This window comes from Hyperolius riggenbachi, chromosome 9, assembly GCF_040937935.1.
Source record: "Hyperolius riggenbachi isolate aHypRig1 chromosome 9, aHypRig1.pri, whole genome shotgun sequence".
In the NCBI taxonomy this organism is placed as follows: domain Eukaryota; kingdom Metazoa; phylum Chordata; class Amphibia; order Anura; family Hyperoliidae; genus Hyperolius; species Hyperolius riggenbachi.
In genome coordinates this window covers 7,550,779-7,568,714 of record NC_090654.1, presented here as the reverse complement: position 1 = coordinate 7,568,714, position 17,936 = coordinate 7,550,779, and the positions used below count along the sequence as shown (strand labels likewise).

At 44.7% G+C, this 17,936-nt stretch overlaps 2 protein-coding genes across 8 annotated transcripts in view; one reads left to right on the top strand and one right to left on the bottom strand.

Moving 5' to 3' along the window:
• IQSEC1 (IQ motif and Sec7 domain ArfGEF 1) overlaps positions 1–17,936 on the top strand; it is a 1,051,066-nt gene that overhangs the window by 41,974 nt on the left and 991,156 nt on the right. The window lies entirely within an intron of this gene.
• On the bottom strand, positions 13,416–16,832 carry LOC137531870 (E3 ubiquitin/ISG15 ligase TRIM25-like). Its single transcript, XM_068251866.1, has one exon. It carries the CDS (start codon positions 16,817–16,819, stop codon positions 15,251–15,253), a length of 1,569 nt encoding a protein of 522 aa, XP_068107967.1. The 5' UTR covers positions 16,820–16,832; the 3' UTR covers positions 13,416–15,250.

Genomic DNA, 17,936 nt, shown 5'->3' with positions numbered 1-17,936 from the left:
GTACAGAGCCATAATAATCCAACATGCATACAGACTGTTTTGGATTATTTGATCCTCATCAGTGCATGGCATGGATTAATTTGGCTCTATGGAGTAGGGCTTGTAACACCGAGAGGTACAGACTAACCAGCAAGCTCATGGTGACCCAGAACTCATTGGAGTGTGTAAGGGACTACAATGGTCCTAAAAGCCCCCTTACTAAGATGTTAAGAAAAACAAGCTTGCCTTCTGAAAACAGAAGGTATTTACAATAATTCATGTTGGAGTGAGCTCAGAGATGTCTCCCACAATGCACCCCTGCTGAATATATGCAAATGATCCATTGTTGTTCCTGCAAGCTAAACACATCATAGTCATAGTAAACTATGATAAGTAAACTGGTTATAGTAAATTCTGATATAGTAAACCTCTGGTTATAGTGAACTCCGATATTGTAAACTTCTGGTTACAGTAAACTTGGATATAGTAAACCTCTGGTCATTGTAAACTATGCTAAAGTAAACTTCTGGTTATAGTAAACCTCTGGTTATATTAACTCTGATATAGTAAACCTTTGATTATAGTAAACTCCGTCCCCAGGACCCAGCCACACGTGTGTATTAAGATGTAGTAAACTACTTGGCCACATCCCTTATTATTATTTAGTATTTATATAGCACCGACATATTACGCAGCGTTGTATAGTGTATATATATATATATATTGTCACTAACTGTCCTTCTGAGGAGCTCACAATCTAGTCCCTACCATTGTCCTATGTCTGTATCGTGTAGTGTATGTATTGTAGTCTAGGGCCAATTTGAGCCTCCGTAGAAGCGCATATCCGCGCAAAACGGCTGTAAGACTAACCGTGCCCAGCACCCACCGCCACCCACACTGCTTCTTTGACTGTAACATCACTGAGGGCGGAGCTTACATACTAATGTACAGCAATATATGGACATAGGAAGTGTTTTTGGTGCTGAAACCAGAAAAATTACCATAAAAGTGGCTATCCTGAATAATTTCCTGCATTCTACTTTGTATCACTACAGGGCCTCTTTAAATATTGTGTTAGTTTCAATCTAATTTTTATTTATTATTATTTTGGCTATAGAAAGAATGAAAAGTCAGCCTGCAGATAATAAAGTGATGTTGGGCTCACACAAGGTTTGCTGTCTTGGGGTTTGTGACAGAACAGGCAGCAAACAAACACAGATGAAGCTGGCATTGAATTTCTGTAGGCCAGTTTTGTTGTTTTCATTTCGTCTTTTGTGTTTCCATGTTTTTCAGACAGTGGATAAGTTTCCGCTTAACTGGTGAATGCTGCACATCCATCCTGGAGTAGCTGCGATCCGTGCAAAGCACTCCTAAGCTCTTCAGTGTATCTGCTCAGTCATTCTGGTGCTTCTTCGGAGGCCTAAAATATAAATACAGTATAGAAAAATAAACTATTAAATTATAAAGATATCGAAAAGACACCACTGTATCGTGTATCTACGCCCCTGTAGACTTCACTACAGCAGCAGGGGTGTAGATGCACATATTGGGCTGTTTTCATCGGCGCACAAACCCCCCCACAGCAGGGTGTTGATCAGTGGATGGGAACAAATGTTCCCAAAGCCGATCAGACTGGCTGTAATAAATGAGATGCCTGTAGTCATTTAAAAAGTGAAAGGAAAAGCACAGGCTTACACTACTTCCTGTGTACTGCTCACTACACAGAATAGTGTGGGGCCATCTAGTGGCCAAAAAGTAAAAATACACCTCTGTATATAGTAAAATAGATTAAAAAAAAAAATCCTCCATTAATTTAAACCCCCTATTTCTCCCTCCCCTATAATTATCAACATAAAAAAACCTATAAAAAAGTGACAGCATTAAAAAACATCCATAAATAGTTACCTTAGGGACTTAGCTTTTTTTTCTTCCTTTTTTTTTTCTTTTTTTTTTTTTTAATAATCTGTATGTCATTAGGGTATATCTCTATTGTTTTTGCAAATTAGGGCCATATCATTATTGCTATAGTATAAAGAAACCTAAAAAATGTGTATAAAATACATCTTCATTTCCAAATTAAATATTGTTGCCACACATTGTACTAGGAACATAATTTCAATGTTGTAATAATTGGGACAAATGGGCAAAAAAAAAGGTTTATCTATCGTAGCACATTTTGTTTTAGAACTATAATGGCTGAAAATTGAGAAATGATGATTTCTTTTCCATTTTTTTTCTTTTTATTCCCTCTAAAATCCATATAATATATATATATATATATATATATATATATATATATATATATATATATATATATATATATATATATATATATATATATATATATATATATATATATATATATATATATATATATATATATATATATATATATATATATATATATATATAATTTTTTTTTTTTTGCAAATGTACTGCCCAGAGAGCCTAATTTGTGGCAAAAAAATAAAATAAATATATAGATCATTTTGGTGTGATAAGTAGCGATAAAGTTATAGCAAATGAGTGGAAGAAGCGTGATGTGTGAAAAGTGCTCTGGTTTTTAAGGGGAAATTACCTGTGGTGGGGAAGTGGTTAATTATACCTTCGGCTTTTACCTTCTAAAGCACCTTTTGTTATCATTTTTTTTTTATTTAATAGTTTATTGAACATGACGGATTTAGAATACCTGCATAATCAGAAGTATAGAGATAGGGCTTGTTCACATTAGGGGCAATTTTATTTTATTTATTTTTTTTAACCTCCTTGCCGGTTATCCCGAGCTCAGCTCGGGGTAACCTGCGCAGGAGGATTTCTCAGTCCCTGCTGGGCCGATTTTCACAAATTTTTTTTTTTTGTTACATGCAGCTAGCACGCCGATCCGCTGCGCCGTCCCCCCCCCTCCAGACCCCTTGGGCAGCCTGGCCAATGAGGGCCAGGCAGCTCTGAGGGGTGGATCGGGATTCCCTCTGACGTCCATGACGTCGGTGACGTCATCCCGCCCCATCGCCATGGCGACCGGGGAAGTCCAGCAGGAAATCCCGTTCTGAACGGGATTTCCTGCTTACTCTGATCGCCGAAGGCGATCGGAGTGGCTGGGGAGATGCCGCTGCTCAGCGGCTATCATGTAGCGAGCCCTGGGCTCGCTACCTGATTAAAAAAATAAAATAAAAAATAAGTGCTGCGCTGCCCCCTTGCCGGTGGGAATTAGACCGGCAAGGGGGTTTATTTATTTATTTTTTTAATTTTTTTTTGTTTAGTGCAGGCGATTTTAATTGGTCTTGTGCTCTGAGCAGCTCCTGAGAGTAATTGCATGCGAGTGTGCGAAAGGTTATCCGATCTTGTGGTCCAGGCAGCTCCTGAGAGTGATTGCGTGTGCGAAGGGTTAACCGATCTTGTGGTCCGGGCAGCTCCTGAGAGCGATTTCGTGCGAGTGTGCAAAGGGTTAACTGATCTTGCTGTCCGAGCAGCTTCTGAAAGTGATTGCATGTGAGTGTGCGAAGGGTTAACCGATCTTGCGGTCCGAGCAGCTCCTGAGAGTGATTGCATGCGAGTGTGTGAAGGGTTAACCGATCTTGCGGTCCGAGCAGCTCCTGAGAGTGATTGCATGCGAGTGTGTGAAGGGTTAACCGATCTTGCGGTCCGAGCAGCTCCTGAGAGTGATTGCATGCGAGTGTGCGAAGGGTTAACCGATCTTGCGGTCCGAGCAGCTGCTGATAGTGATTGCATGTGAGTGTGCGAAGGGTTAACTGATCTTGCGGTCCGAGCAGCTCCTGAGAGTGATCGCATGCGAGTGTGTGAAGGGTTAACCGATCTTTCGGTCCGAGCAGCTGCTGATAGTGATTGCATGTGAGTGTGCGAAGGGTTACCGATCTTGCGGTCCGAGCAGCTGCTGATAGTGATTGCATGTGAGTGTGCGAAGGGTTAACCGATCTTGCGGTCCAAGCAGCTCCTGAGAGTGATCGCATGCGAGTGTGTGAAGGGTTAACCGATCTTGCGGTCCGAGCAGCTCCTGAGAGTGATTGCATGCGAGTGTGTGAAGGGTTAACCGATCTTTCGGTCCGAGCAGCTCCTGAGAGTGATTGTATGCGAGTGTGCGAAGGGTTAACCGATCTTGCGGTCCGAGCAGCTCCTGGGAGTGATTGCATGCGAGTGTGCAAAGGGTTAACCGATCTTGCGGTCCGAGCAGCTCCTGGGAGTGATTGTATGCGAGTGTGCGAAGGGTTAACTGATCTTGCGGTCGGAGCAGCTGCTGATAGTGATTGCATGTGAGTGTGCGAAGGGTTAACTGATCTTGCGGTCGGAGCAGCTGCTGATAGTGATTGCATGTGAGTGTGCGAAGGGTTAACTGATCTTGCGGTCCGAGCAGCTGCTGATAGTGATTGCATATGAGTGTGCGAAGGGTTAACCGATCTTGCGGTCCGAGCAGCGGCTGATAGTGATTGCATGTGAGTGTGCGAAGGGTTAACTGATCTTGCGGTCGGAGCAGCTGCTGATAGTGATTGCATGTGAGTGTGTGAAGGGTTAACCGATCTTTCGGTCCGAGCAGCTGCTGATAGTGATTGCATGTGAGTGTGCGAAGGGTTAACCGATCTTGCGGTCCGAGCAGCTGCTGATAGTGATTGCATGTGAGTGTGCGAAGGGTTAACCGATCTTGCGGTCCGAGCAGCTCCTGAGAGCGATTACATGCGAGTGTGCGAAGGGTTAACCGATCTTGCGGTCCGAGCAGCTCCTGAGAGTGATCGCATGCGAGTGTGTGAAGGGTTAACCGATCTTGCGGTCCGAGCAGCTCCTGAGAGTGATTGCATGCGAGTGTGTGAAGGGTTAACCGATCTTTCGGTCCGAGCAGCTCCTGAGAGTGATTGTATGCGAGTGTGCGAAGGGTTAACCGATCTTGCGGTCCAAGCTGCTGCTGAAAGTGATTGCTTGCGAGTTTGCGAAGGGTTAACCGATCTTGCGCTACAAGCAGCTCCTGAGAGTGATTGCATGCAAGTGTGCGAAGGGTTAACTGCTCTTGTGGTCCGGGCAGCTTCAGAGAGTGATTGCATGTGAGTGTGCGAAGGGTTAACCGATCTTGTGGTCCGAGCAGCTCCTGAAAGTGATTGCATGCGAGTGTGCGAAGGGTTAACCGATCTTGTTGTCCGAGCGGCTCCTGAGTGATTGCATGTGAGTGTACGAAGGGTTAAATGATCTTGCGATCCGAGCAGCTCCTGAGAGTGATTGCATGTGAGTGTGTGAAGGGTTAACCGATCTTGCGGTCCGAGCAGCTCCTGAGAGTGATTGCATGTGAGTGTGCAAAGGGTTAACCGATCTTGCGGTCCGAGCTGCTCCTGAAAGTGATTGCATGCGAGTGTGTGAAGGGTTAACCGATCTTGCGGTCCGAGCAGCTCCTGGGAGTGATTGCATGCGAGTGTGCGAAGGGTTAACCGATCTTGCGGTCCGAGCTGCTCCTGAAAGTGATTGCATGCGAGTGTGTGAAGGGTTAACCGATCTTGCGGTCCGAGCAGCTCCTGGGAGTGATTGCATGCGAGTGTGCGAAGGGTTAACCGATCTTGCGGTCCGAGCAGCTCCTGAGAGTGATTGCATGCGAGTGTGCGAAGGGTTACCCGATCTTGCGGTCCGAGCAGCTCCTGAGAGTGATTGCATGCGAGTGTGCGAAGGGTTACCCGATCTTGCGGTCCGAGCAGCTCCTGAGAGTGATTGCATGTGAGTGTGCGAAGGGTTTACCGATCTTGCGCTCTGAGCAGCTCCTGAGGCTGCTGTGAACACACGACGGCTCGAGTCTTCCGCGGAGAAACTGGCGAATACATCAGAGCCGCTCCGCATTCTGCGCTAACGCTCTCCATCGCCGTTCTAATGCCTTCCTTCCTCCGCAGTGCTTTCCTCAGTAACATCACCGCTGACCTGCTCTATCGTGTATCGATGTGTAACAGCAGCTTGATTGGCTGCTGGAGGATACAGAGGGACGTATTGCTTGTGGTCCTCCCTGACCGGCGGGTAATACATCACGGCCTCCCGGGAGCCGGGCCTTATTGCTTCCGCGGTCACTACCGGGGGAATCCGCAGGAATACCTGATTAAGTGATTGGTTTGTCTCTGGGAGTTGCGATCAATAAGCCCCAGAAGATTGTTAGTATTGATGCGCTGCAGTATATGGATGACTGTACAGCTGTCGGGGGAGGAGGCCGTTAGACGATCCGCAGGAAGAAAATTGGTTTACAAAGCATTTAAATACCATTTCATTGAAAGGGGCATTACAGAGCGGCTGCCTCGCCATGTCCGCTGCCATTACAGCCGCGCCTTGCCGGGATCGCGGTTTATAGAGACACCGCACTCACCGCAACGCACTCTGTCATGGAAATGGAAGAGTCCTCCGGAGTAAATGGAGGAATAAAAGTTTCAGCTTCCACAATTACCCTGAAAATCCTACAACAAACACCCTCAATGAGGCCGGAGCACCCCCTCCCCCGCCGAGACATAGAGCGCTATCTGTGCGTCACGTGACTCAGAATATCACATAGAGAATAAATCCAGAGGCCTTAAGTAGAGTATTGATGGAATCATAAATTATGAGGGGAATCATTTCCGTAGATCAGGGTCACCCCGAGGTAACCAATGGAGGGAGGATGTCTCTGGGGGCGGAGGCTGCGCTATACGGACTAGCAGAGGACACTCAGAGATAATACATAGTGTTATTAAAGAGGCCCTGTAGTGACATATAGCAGAATGCAGTAAAGAGGACCTGTAGTGACATTTAGCAGAATGCAGTAAAGAGGCCCTCTAGTGACATATACCAGAATGCGGTAAAGAGGCCCTGTAGTGACATATAGCAGAATGCAGTAAAGAGGCCCTGTAGTGACATATAGCAGAATGCAGTAAAGAGGCCCTGTAGTGTCATATAGCAGAATGCAGTATAGAGGCCCTGTAGTGACATTTAGCAGAATGCAGTAAAGAGGCCCTGTAGTGACATATAGCAGAATGCAGTAAAGAGGCCCTGTAGTGACATATAGCAGAATGCAGTAAAGAGGCCCTGTAGTGACATATAGCAGAATGCAGTAAAGAGGCCCTGTAGTGACATATAGCAGAATGCAGTAAAGAGGCCCTGTAGTGACATATAGCAGAATGCAGTAAAGAGGCCCTGTAGTGACATATAGCAGAATGCAGTAAAGAGGCCCTGTAGTGGCATATAGCAGAATGCAGTAAAGAGGCCCTGTAGTGACATATAGCAGAATGCAGTAAAGAGGCCCTGTAGTGACATTTAGCAGAATGCAGTAAAGAGGCCCTGAAGTGACATATAGCAGAATGCAGTATAGAGGCCCTGTAGTGACATATAGCAGAATGCAGTAAAGAGGCCCTGTAGTGACATATAGCAGAATTCAGTAAAGAGGCCCTGTAGTGACATATAGCAGAATGCAGTAAAGAGGCCCGTAGTGACATAGCAGAATGCAGTAAAGAGGCCCTGTAGTGACATATAGCAGAATGCAGTAAAGAGGCCCTGTAGTGGCATATAGCAGAATGCAGTAAAGAGGCCCTGTAGTGACATATAGCAGAATGCAGTAAAGAGGCCCTGTAGTGACATATAGCAGGATGCAGTAAAGAGGGCATGTAGTGACATATAGCAGAATGCAGTAAGGATGCCCTGTGGTGACATATAGCAGAATGCAGTATAGAGGCCCTGTAGTGACATATAGCAGAATGCAGTAAAGAGGCCCTGTAGTGACATATAGCAGACTGCAGTAAAGAGGCCCTGCAGTGACATATAGTAGAATGGAGTAAAGAGGCCCTGTAGTGACATATAGCAGAATGCAGTAAAGAGGCCATGTAGTGACATATAGCAGAATGCAGTAAAGAGGCCCTGTAGTGACATATAGCAGAATGCAGTAAAGAGGCCCTGTAGTGACATATAGCAGAATGCAGTAAAGAGGCCCTGTAGTGACACATAGCAGAATGCAGTAAAGAGGCCCTGTAGTGACATATAGCAGAATGCAGTAAAGAGGACCTGTAGTGACATATAGCAGAATGCAGTAAAGAGGCCCTGTAGTGACATACAGCAGAATGCAGTAAAGAGGCCCTGCAGTGACATATAGTAGAATAGAGTAAAGAGGCCCTGTAGTGACATATAGCAGAATGCAGTAAAGAGGCCCTGTAGTGACATATACTAGAATGCAGTAAAGAGGCCCTGTAGTGACATACAGTAGAATGCAGTAAATTATTCAGGTTACCCACTTTTATGGTAATTTTCCCGGTTTTAAAAGCCAGTTATTAGTTGGATGATGAGTGTTACCTGTATTGCACTGAATATCAATGTTGCAGAACGTTCAGACTGCATAGAATGTCACTGCGGCTTGCACTGCCGCTTCATGTCATAAACACATTCTTTCAACAAAAAGATGTCATCGTCATGTGATAAATGTCAGAATGTAAATCAGGGAGATTTTACAATGAGCAAACCCTGACTAATTCATTTGTAAATTATTATTGTATTGTATTGTAAAAAAAAAAAAAATTAGCAATTTTATTCATTATGTGATTGTCACTACAATTCCTCTAACTTCTTCAGGACCGGGTGATTCTATGCTATTTCAATGTCCACATACCTTTGAAGGACAGGTTCACTTTAACGTGTAAGAGAAATGTCTTATAGAGGACTCCAAAGCCACCTCCAGCCAAAACACTGAGGCGGGGAACGCGCTTTCCAATATCGCACACGGATTGCCACATAGCGAGAATCGCACACCCCCACTCGAAATTCAGGATTCTTTTTGCTTATGTCAGCGGTCTGTTTTTAACGTAATCGAGGTAGGTAACAAGTCAGGCAGCTCTCTGTTTTTTATGTATATCGAGGTTGTTACTTATTCTGTTGTATTTTAAAACCAAAAAATGTGAATGAAAAAGAAAACGCAATTGAAACAATTGAAAAACGAAAGAAAAGATTGCCGGAGCCCCAAATTACTTGTACGCGCCCCACGCAGCATAACATTGCTGCTATGGGGCTCCTAGTTTTGGCCCAAACCATCTGCTTTGCTGATACGCAGGAGAAACCTTTACCTTTTCTCTAACAGATGTTCAGTAGGGTCTGTATGGCTGATATTGTGGAGAAACCCCTCCCACAGTGTGATGTCATGACCATGGTGCTGACAGTTTCCTATCTGTGAATCTCATTGCATTGTGGGAAATAATGGCAGTTTCCAACTGCCAAGCAAGCAGCATCTCCCTCTGTGCATAGAAGTCTCAGTAATGAACATTTTGTACAGATCACCTGACAGGACTGAAGATTTCAGAATGTAAATCAGGGAGAGGAAAATTTTTACAATGGCCAAATACTGACTCTATAATCTATTAATGAATATTGTAAAAAATAAGCAATTTTATTCATTATGCTATTTTCACTACAGTTTGGGAAAGCTGTAGCAACAGACTGAAGTTGTATTTTATCGCTGTTTGCACCCCGGTTGGGAATCGTTGCCCTTGTTGTTTCCTATTCTCACAAGAGAACCAGTCAGTTTCTCGAGAACAGAAGATGGATTTGAGCCGGAGGTACACTTTAAAGGAGTGCTACAGAAAACATTCTGCAATTCCGCCACCCTTATATTCAGTAACACTGGCAAAATCAGATCGTTAAAGAGAACCCGAGGTGGGTTCTAAGAACGCTAATTGCACACAGAGGCTGGGTCTGCCTATACTGCCCAGCCTCTGTTGCTATACGGATCCCCCACCCACAGGCCCCCCTGCGCTCTGCTGTCCCCCAATAAATCATACTCTGAGCTGTCGACACACAGCCGGCTGTTTACCTTGCATCTGTCACTCTCACCGCTCCCCCGCCTCCTCCATAGCTCCGGTCCCCGCCCGCGTCCCTTCCCTCCAATCAGCGGGGAGGGAAGGGACTCGGGCGGGGACCGGAGCTATGGAGGAGGCGGGGAAGCGGTGAGAGTGACAGATGCAAGGTAAACAGCCGGCTGTGTGTCGACAGCTCAGAGTATGATTTATTGGGGGACAGCAGAGCGCAGGGGGGCCTGTGGGTGGGGGATCCGTATAGCAACAGAGGCTGGGCAGTATAGGCAGACCCAGCCTCTGTGTGCAATTAGCATTCTTAGAACCCACCTCAGGTTCTCTTTAAGGTGGTCACAGAATTTCCATGTGGCCCAGGCTACCATCCAACAGGCAGTTATCGGTAACAGACGCAGGTAATGAGATGCTAATTATTTTGACGTATATCTAAATATAATGCAAATTGTATGCAGCATTTTCATATGTGTCCGATGAGTTGACAAGATTATGTCAAAACTGAAATATATCAGTTGCTGACAGTTCTATATCGGCTACTGTCAGTTATAACTGAAAGGACAACTGATGTGCAAGGTAATGTCCATTTTTCCCCATAGCTCAAGTGGGCGATATTACAGTGTAACAGTGTGCTGACCCAGAAGCTGTTTTGGGGTAATGGCCATTTACAAAAGGGAGGACGATGAATTCCATTGATCACAGTGGACAAACAGGATGCAGGAGAAGAAAGAGATTGATGAGTAGACTACACGGGAGGTAAGTATGATGTGTATATGTTTATTTTGACTTTTAATTTTCAGTTCTGGTTTGCTTTAAGGGTGGGATTGGTGCCAGGAAAGCCAATTACTATTTACTATTTCTGGCTTATCCTGGTGCCCAACTGATGCGGCGCTGGGGTAATACGTACTCTGAATAGTTGCCATCAACATTGAGTACAAAGCCAAGTTTGTTTTATTGCATAATTAGGTCAGTGAAAAGAACTGATCAACACCAGATAAGATGGACTAGATCAGGGGTGAGGAACCTTTTTGGCTGAGAGAGCCATAAACACCACATATTATAAAATGTAATTCTGTGAGAACCATACAATATGTTTCAAACTGGGATAATGCGCATGCGCAGCAGAGGGCTCACGTCACTGTTGCCATGGTGTTGTGTACAGGGCTGTGGAGTCGGTCCAAAAATCCACCGACTCCGACTCCGACTCCTCAGTTTAGGATTCCACCGACTCCGACTCCGACTCCACGACTCCGACTCCTCTAATTTGCATATTACAATTTTGTTGATTAAAAGTATGTAACGTGAAATTCGTCTCTTAACTGCCAACGCTTAGGAATTTTACAAGACAACTGAAGTGAAAAGGATATGTAGACTACTATATTTATTCCCTTTAGACTAAAACTAGTCCTTGGTAAGAGTACTTGTAAAAGGTACAAACCGGAACAAAGAACATGGATCAGGCCCTAGGCAATGTAAGTGTGGGTACATGTAAGAATGATGTGCAAGTACTCTGCAGGGGAATGAGGAGATTGTAAACAGACAACACCTCTGTGTTCAATGTGCACAGCATTCTCAGTGGATTCCCTGCAGCTCTGTGGGGAGTGCATATGTAGAGTATAGTACTACTGTGTAACAAAGTAAACCTGAGACAGATGAAATTAAAGTTTTATACATACCTGGGGCTTCCTCCAGCCACCTTCAGGATAATCAGTCCCTCGTTGTCCTCCTCCACCACCTGGATCTTCTGCTATGAGTCCAGGTACTTGAGCCAGTCAGGCGTAGTGCGCATGCACACACTCCGCCGCCAGGAGCATACTACACCTGTGCAGCACTATTGCGCAGGTGCAGAATGTTCCTGGCTGTGGGAGCGGCATGCGGCCGGACTGCGCTGACTGGCTGAATTACCAGGACTCATAGCAGAAGATTCGGGTGGTGGAGGACAGCGAGGGACTGATTAGCCTGAAGGGGGCTGGAGGAAGCCCCAGGTATGTATAAAACTTTACTTTTCATCCGTCTCAGTTACCCTTTAATTTGTAGTCACCAAACCAAATTTTAATAACATATCAAATTATTTGATTTCATCAGCAAAGGGAGTGCGTACATTTGCATAAATCAGCATCAATGCGGAATTATTTCCATCCCGTTGACCATCTCTATTAGTGACATGGCTACACATCAGGCTTTATTCTTACAGCATAGATGTTATTTAGTATATATAAGAGATTCCTGTGTACACATCATATATACAGTCACAATCAGATATGTATATCTGACCTTAAAAATACGGGGACTGCTTTATTGAAGCAGCACAAGTAACTAATTTTGATTGGTTTATTTCATTTTTGTGGACAAAGCACAGCTTTTACTGTATATATACTGTATATATACATTATTTTTAATGACTATTATCTGAGAAATAGAACATTTTATCATATTTTCTATTTTAATTACAGTTACAAATTCATTAGGAGTCGGAGTCGGTGCATTTTTTCCCGACTCCGACTCCAGGCACCCAAAATTGCCCGACTCCACGACTCCGACTCCACGACTCCGACTCCACAGCCCTGGTTGTGTATACAGTTGATCCTCCGGGCAGCGGAAGTGTCGGATACGTCTTCAGCTTCTCTTGGGTTTCAGCAACATCAGCATTTCCCCAAGAGCCAGACAGGAGAAATACCGACTAACAGCTTGTACAATTAGCTAGCTGACTTAGGGGTTGATTCACCTTGTAGGACGAGATCCCCGAACTTTGGCCTAATAGACTGCCTGTCAAATGACAGGCAGCCTATTGGGCCAATCAAAGTGCAGGGATCTTGTCCTACAAAGTCACTGGACCTGACAGGATCCAGGGTGGGACAATTGGAGCAGCTGTTAGTTTTGGGAGGAGCGCATGTAAGTTAGTAGTGCATGCTGCAGCAGTAGGGTGCCTACTCTGAAAATGTTACTTGTGCTGCCACACTAAGCTGCGCTGCTTGAGCAGTGTAGCTTAGTGACTCAACCCCTGTGAGCCAGATGTAACCATCAAAAGAGCCACATCTGGCCCCCGAGCCATAGCTTCCCTACTATGGGAAAGAATGTTCCCGACTAGAGCAAGAATCACCCACCGTAGTGACAGAAGGGGACAGACAAGCGAAGGGAAAAGTGACATTTTTAGGCATTTGTTTCCCACAGAGTAGATTGAGATTTTTAGTGTGTTGCTGTGAGATGAGAGACTGCGGAGGAGAATGTCTCAATATTCACTACAGGGATTTGTTTTATAGATTTGGTTTCATCTTGCAGTTTTTATGTATAGATGAAGCCTGGTGGGCAGATGCCATCTTTCTGATTATGGCACAAAGAACATTCGGCTCAGCAATAACTTTTGAGAAAGGCGTCACTTGTGTGTGACACCGAGGAGAACAGCAACACAACAATGTGACGTCTCACACACTGCAAGAGATAAGCTACAAAACTATGGAGTAGAGCAGCACAACAGCACATAACGCTCAACATGCACATATTTGCCATTCTGTGTCCAATTATCATTCAAACAGTTTAACCACTTAATGACAAGCTGACTTATAAAAACGTCCTCCTAGAGCCTCTTAATGCTACTGCTAGTTAGTGCTACTGCCTCTGTGAACGCGTACGTGGAAATAATGAAAAAAAAAACCATCAAAGAAAAAAGACACCTTTATTTCCAAATACTATATTGTCACCATACTTTGTACTAGGGACATAATTAAAATCTTGTGATAACCAGGACAAATGGGCGGATAAAATGTGTGGGTTTTATGTACAGTAGCAGTGTTTATATTGAACCTATAGGGGATGAAATTGGAGAAATAGTGTATTTTTTCATTTATTTTCCTTGTTTTTCCCTTTAAAATGCATAGAAAATAATTACTGAAAACAAATATCAACCCCATAAAGCCCAATTGGTGGTGAAAAAAACAAGCTATAGATCATGTCATTGTGATAAGTAGTGATGAAGCTATTGGCAAATGAAAGGGATGAGCACTGAAAGGTGAAATTCGCTCTTTTCCAATAGGGTAAAACCGCCTTTGGGGTGAAGGGGTTAAAGAGACCCTGTAACAAAAAACAAACAAACAGCCCCTTGGAGGTACTGACGTTGGGAGAGGGAAGCGTCTGGATCCTTATGAGGCTTCTCTCGTCCTCCTCAGCCTTAGTGACCCAGCGCTGGCAGCCCCAAAACTACAGCAGACAAGGATGTAAGGTGTGGCGCAGTAGCAGCTTTCCGATCGGGTTCAGGCTGGAATAGCCGATCCCGATCAGGTCCATTATACTGCATAGACGCATGCTGCCTGGGCAGTAAAGCGGACCCCATTGAGCTCGGTTATTTCCGCTGGAAACGCCACTAGTGCACCTGCGCAGGTTCACGGTAGGGAAATATTTACCGCAACGGTGTTCGGGGTCTGCCAGCTCTGAGAGGGGGGAAATGCCTTATTAGGATCCAGACAGAGGCTTCCCCCTCCCAAGGTAAGTACCCCCCAGGGGTGTTTTATTTGTTATAGATTTTCTTTAAAGAGACACTGAAGCGAAAAAAAAAATGATGATATTATGATTTGTATGTGTAGTACAGCTAAGAAATAAAACATTAAGATCAGATACATCAGTCTAATTGTTTCCAGTACAGGAAGAGTTGAGAAACTGCAGTTGTTATCTCTATGCAAACAAGCCATTAAGATCTCCGACTAAGTTAGTCGTGGAGAGGGCTGTTATCTGACTTTTATTATCTCAACTGTTTCTGAACTATTTACTTTTCCTCTGCTAGAGGAGAGGTCATTACTTCAGACTGCTCTGAAAGAATCATTTTGAATGCAGAGTGTTGTGTAATCTGCACATATTATATAGAATCATGCAATGTTAGAAAAAACACTATATACCTGAAAAGTATGAGAATATTTTCTTTGCTGCTAATCTTCTAGTAATTATTCATAGTACACAACCAATTCATTATATCATATTTTTTTTTTCCGCTTCAGTGTCTCTTTAAGAAACCGGATCCGGACCGCAACCGTGTTCACACCGCACGGAAACCGGATGCAAACGGACCGGATCCGGATAGGAACCGTACAGATCAGGTCCGGTCCGGATACGGTGCGGTCCGGACATCCGGTGCGGTTTTTACTAAACCGCAAGTGTGAACGGGGCCTAATGCTTCTTGCTTATCTCCTTCACAACATTTATTCATTTTGAAATGAATCCAGAATATATGAAAAGAAAGAGACATAATTTTCCTCATATTACATGTTTCTTATCACAGGCAGCTCATCACTGGAAGTAATACAGAGAATAGAGATTATTATCAGTGACAGATAAAGAAATACAATTATAATCATGTGACAATAAATGAGGATTTCAGGATATAATGATTCAGGGCAGAAACCAGGAATTGTCCCTGGAAATCACAGACAGCTAGTAATTACTGGCAGGACAATCAGCCAATCACAATCCTCTCCCTGTGATGTCACCAGTGGGCGGAGCTCTCACACCCCCTGACTCCCCCCAGATATCTTTATACAACCTCCCAGTACCCATAACCCAGCATGGAGGGGCTCAGTAAAGGTGGTAATAAATGTGTGGAGGTGTCTGATGGGGTCACACAGGGCATAAAAGGAGATCTGCCCGGCCTCATAATCCAGATATATCCTGACTCTATCACTGGGGATCCCATCAGGTAACTGGATATCTTTCCTGTCATGTCTAACTGAGCACTGAGTATCCCACCTGTCCAAACACCAGGACTTGTTATTCCTTCCAATCACTGACTGCTCTCCCCTCCTGGCTATACTGGGGTAACACATCCCGACTGCCCAGCTATCTGATCCCCCAACATCCACTTCCCAGTAATGTCGCCCTGAGGAGAAACTCCGGCTGCTCAACACCTGAGACCAATCCTGGAATCTCTCTGGTGTTTCTGGGCGGTTCTGCCCTATATCTGACCGAGATGCAGTTTTCCTGTCATCTGATATATGTAGCTTATTACTAGCTGTGGTTACATGCAGTAATATGTCTGCAGGTTGTATAGAGATCCTCCCAGTTACCCCAGACATGATATCAGCCAGTCCTGTGTGTAATGTGTGTGAGATGCCGGCCACATCCAGATCCCCTCCATCATGGAGCTGCTTATCATGTCTGTCCTCCGTGTCACACAAGTCACCTGTGTGTGATTCCTGTAAGACAGTCAGTGGATCAGTCATGTTACACAGCTCCTCAATGTGACGCATCTTCCTGGACAGCTCCTCCTTCTTTATCTCCAGCTGTCTGATGATGTCATCATAGGATTGTGACATCATCTCTGCCTGCCTCATGATGTCACTCAGGACTCTCTTCTCCAGCTCCTCCAGCCGTCTCCTGAGGTCTCTAAACAGAGCAGTGACTCTCTCTGCTTCACCATCTGCTTTTTCTTGTGCTTTTCTCCTGCGTTCCTCCAGACTCTGGACTCTTTCCTCAGCCTCCTCTGTCTCTGCCATCAGTGTCTGCAGATCATTCCTCAGCTTCTTCTTCTTCTTCTCAGAGGCCTCCTGTAGTGTCTCCACCTGGTGTCCCCGATGTTCTCCAGCCAGAGTGCAGGTTACACAGACACAGGCAGCATCCTCAGTGCAGTAATACTTCAGTATTTCCTTATGGACGGAGCATTTCCTGGTCTCCGGGGAGGTGGTGGGGGCACATAAGACGTGTTCTGGTGCCTTGCTGTGGACTCTCAGGTGTTTATCACACATAGAAGCGTCACACATCAGACAGGACATAACAGCAGGTACAGGAGAGTCCACACAGTAAGTACAATGGACTCCGGCCCCCTCCTGATCTGGCTGAATAGTCAGGAAACGCTCTGCTATGTTCCTCAGAGCAATGTTCCCGTGTAATCCAGGCCGCTCCTTGTACTTCTCTCTACATTCAGGACAGGAATAACCTGCAGACCCCTCCTGTGAGTCCAGCACACGATCAATACAGACCCGGCAGTAGTTGTGACCACATCTCAGGCTTACAGGATCTGTATAAATGGTCAGACAGACGGGACACTTCAGCTCCTCGCTCAGATCAGCAGACGCCATCGCTGGCAGCAGGACAGGAAACGAAAGTGAAAGTCTCTGATTCTCGGAATCCAGAACAACCAGTTACTTATTATTTGCATGGGGGGGGGGGGGGGGGGGGTGTAGGGGCGTGATGTGAAAGTTGACTTTTCATGAGCAGCACAGAGACATACTGGATTACACTCCCACCGCAAAGCAATAGCATCCTGGTCTAAACTAGAACACAATCTGCATGGAGTTTGCTGATTGTCCTACTATCATAGGGACTATGGCAAGGAATACATTGTGAGCCCCTCTCAGGAATTGTATTGTCAGTAACATGACTGCACACTGTGACTATAGACTATAATTATAGTAGGATAGAATACATAATAATAATATGGTAGGACATTAGACTATGACTATGGTAGGATTAGAGTGTGAGCTCCTCTGAGGACAGTCAGTGACATGACTATGTACTCTGTAATGTGCTGCAGGAGATGTCAGTGCTATATAAATACATAATAATAATATGGTAGGACATTAGACTATGACTATGGTAGGATTAGAGTGTGAGCTCCTCTGAGGACAGTCAGTGACATGACTATGTACTCTGTACAGTGCTGCAGAAGGTGTCAGTGCTATATAAATACATAATAATAATATGGTAGGACATTAGACTATGACTATGGTAGGATCAGAGTGTGAGCTCCTCTGAGGACAGTCAGTGACATGGCTATGTACTCTGTAATGTGCTGCAGAAGATGACAGTGCTATATAAATACATAATAATAATATGGTAGGACATTAGACTATGACTATGGTAGGATTAGAGTGTGAGCTCCTCTGAGGACAGTCAGTGACATGACTATGTACTCTGTAATGTGCTGCAGAAGATGTCAGTGCTATATACATACATAATAATAATAATATGGTAGGACATTAGACTATGACTATGGTGGGATTAGAGTGTGAGCTCCTCTGAGGACAGTCAGTGACATGGCTATGTACTCTGTAATGTGCTGCAGAAGGTGTCAGTGCTATATAAATACATAATAATAATATGGTAGGACATTACACTATGACTATGGTAGGATTAGAGTGTGAGCTCCTCTGGGGACAGTCAGTGACATGACTATGTGCTCTGTAATGTGCTGCA

Coding starts and splice junctions, on each gene's coding strand:
- LOC137531870 (XM_068251866.1), bottom strand. CDS start 16,819: ATGGCGTCTGCTGATCTGAGCGAGGAGCTGAAGTGTCCCGTCTGTCTG.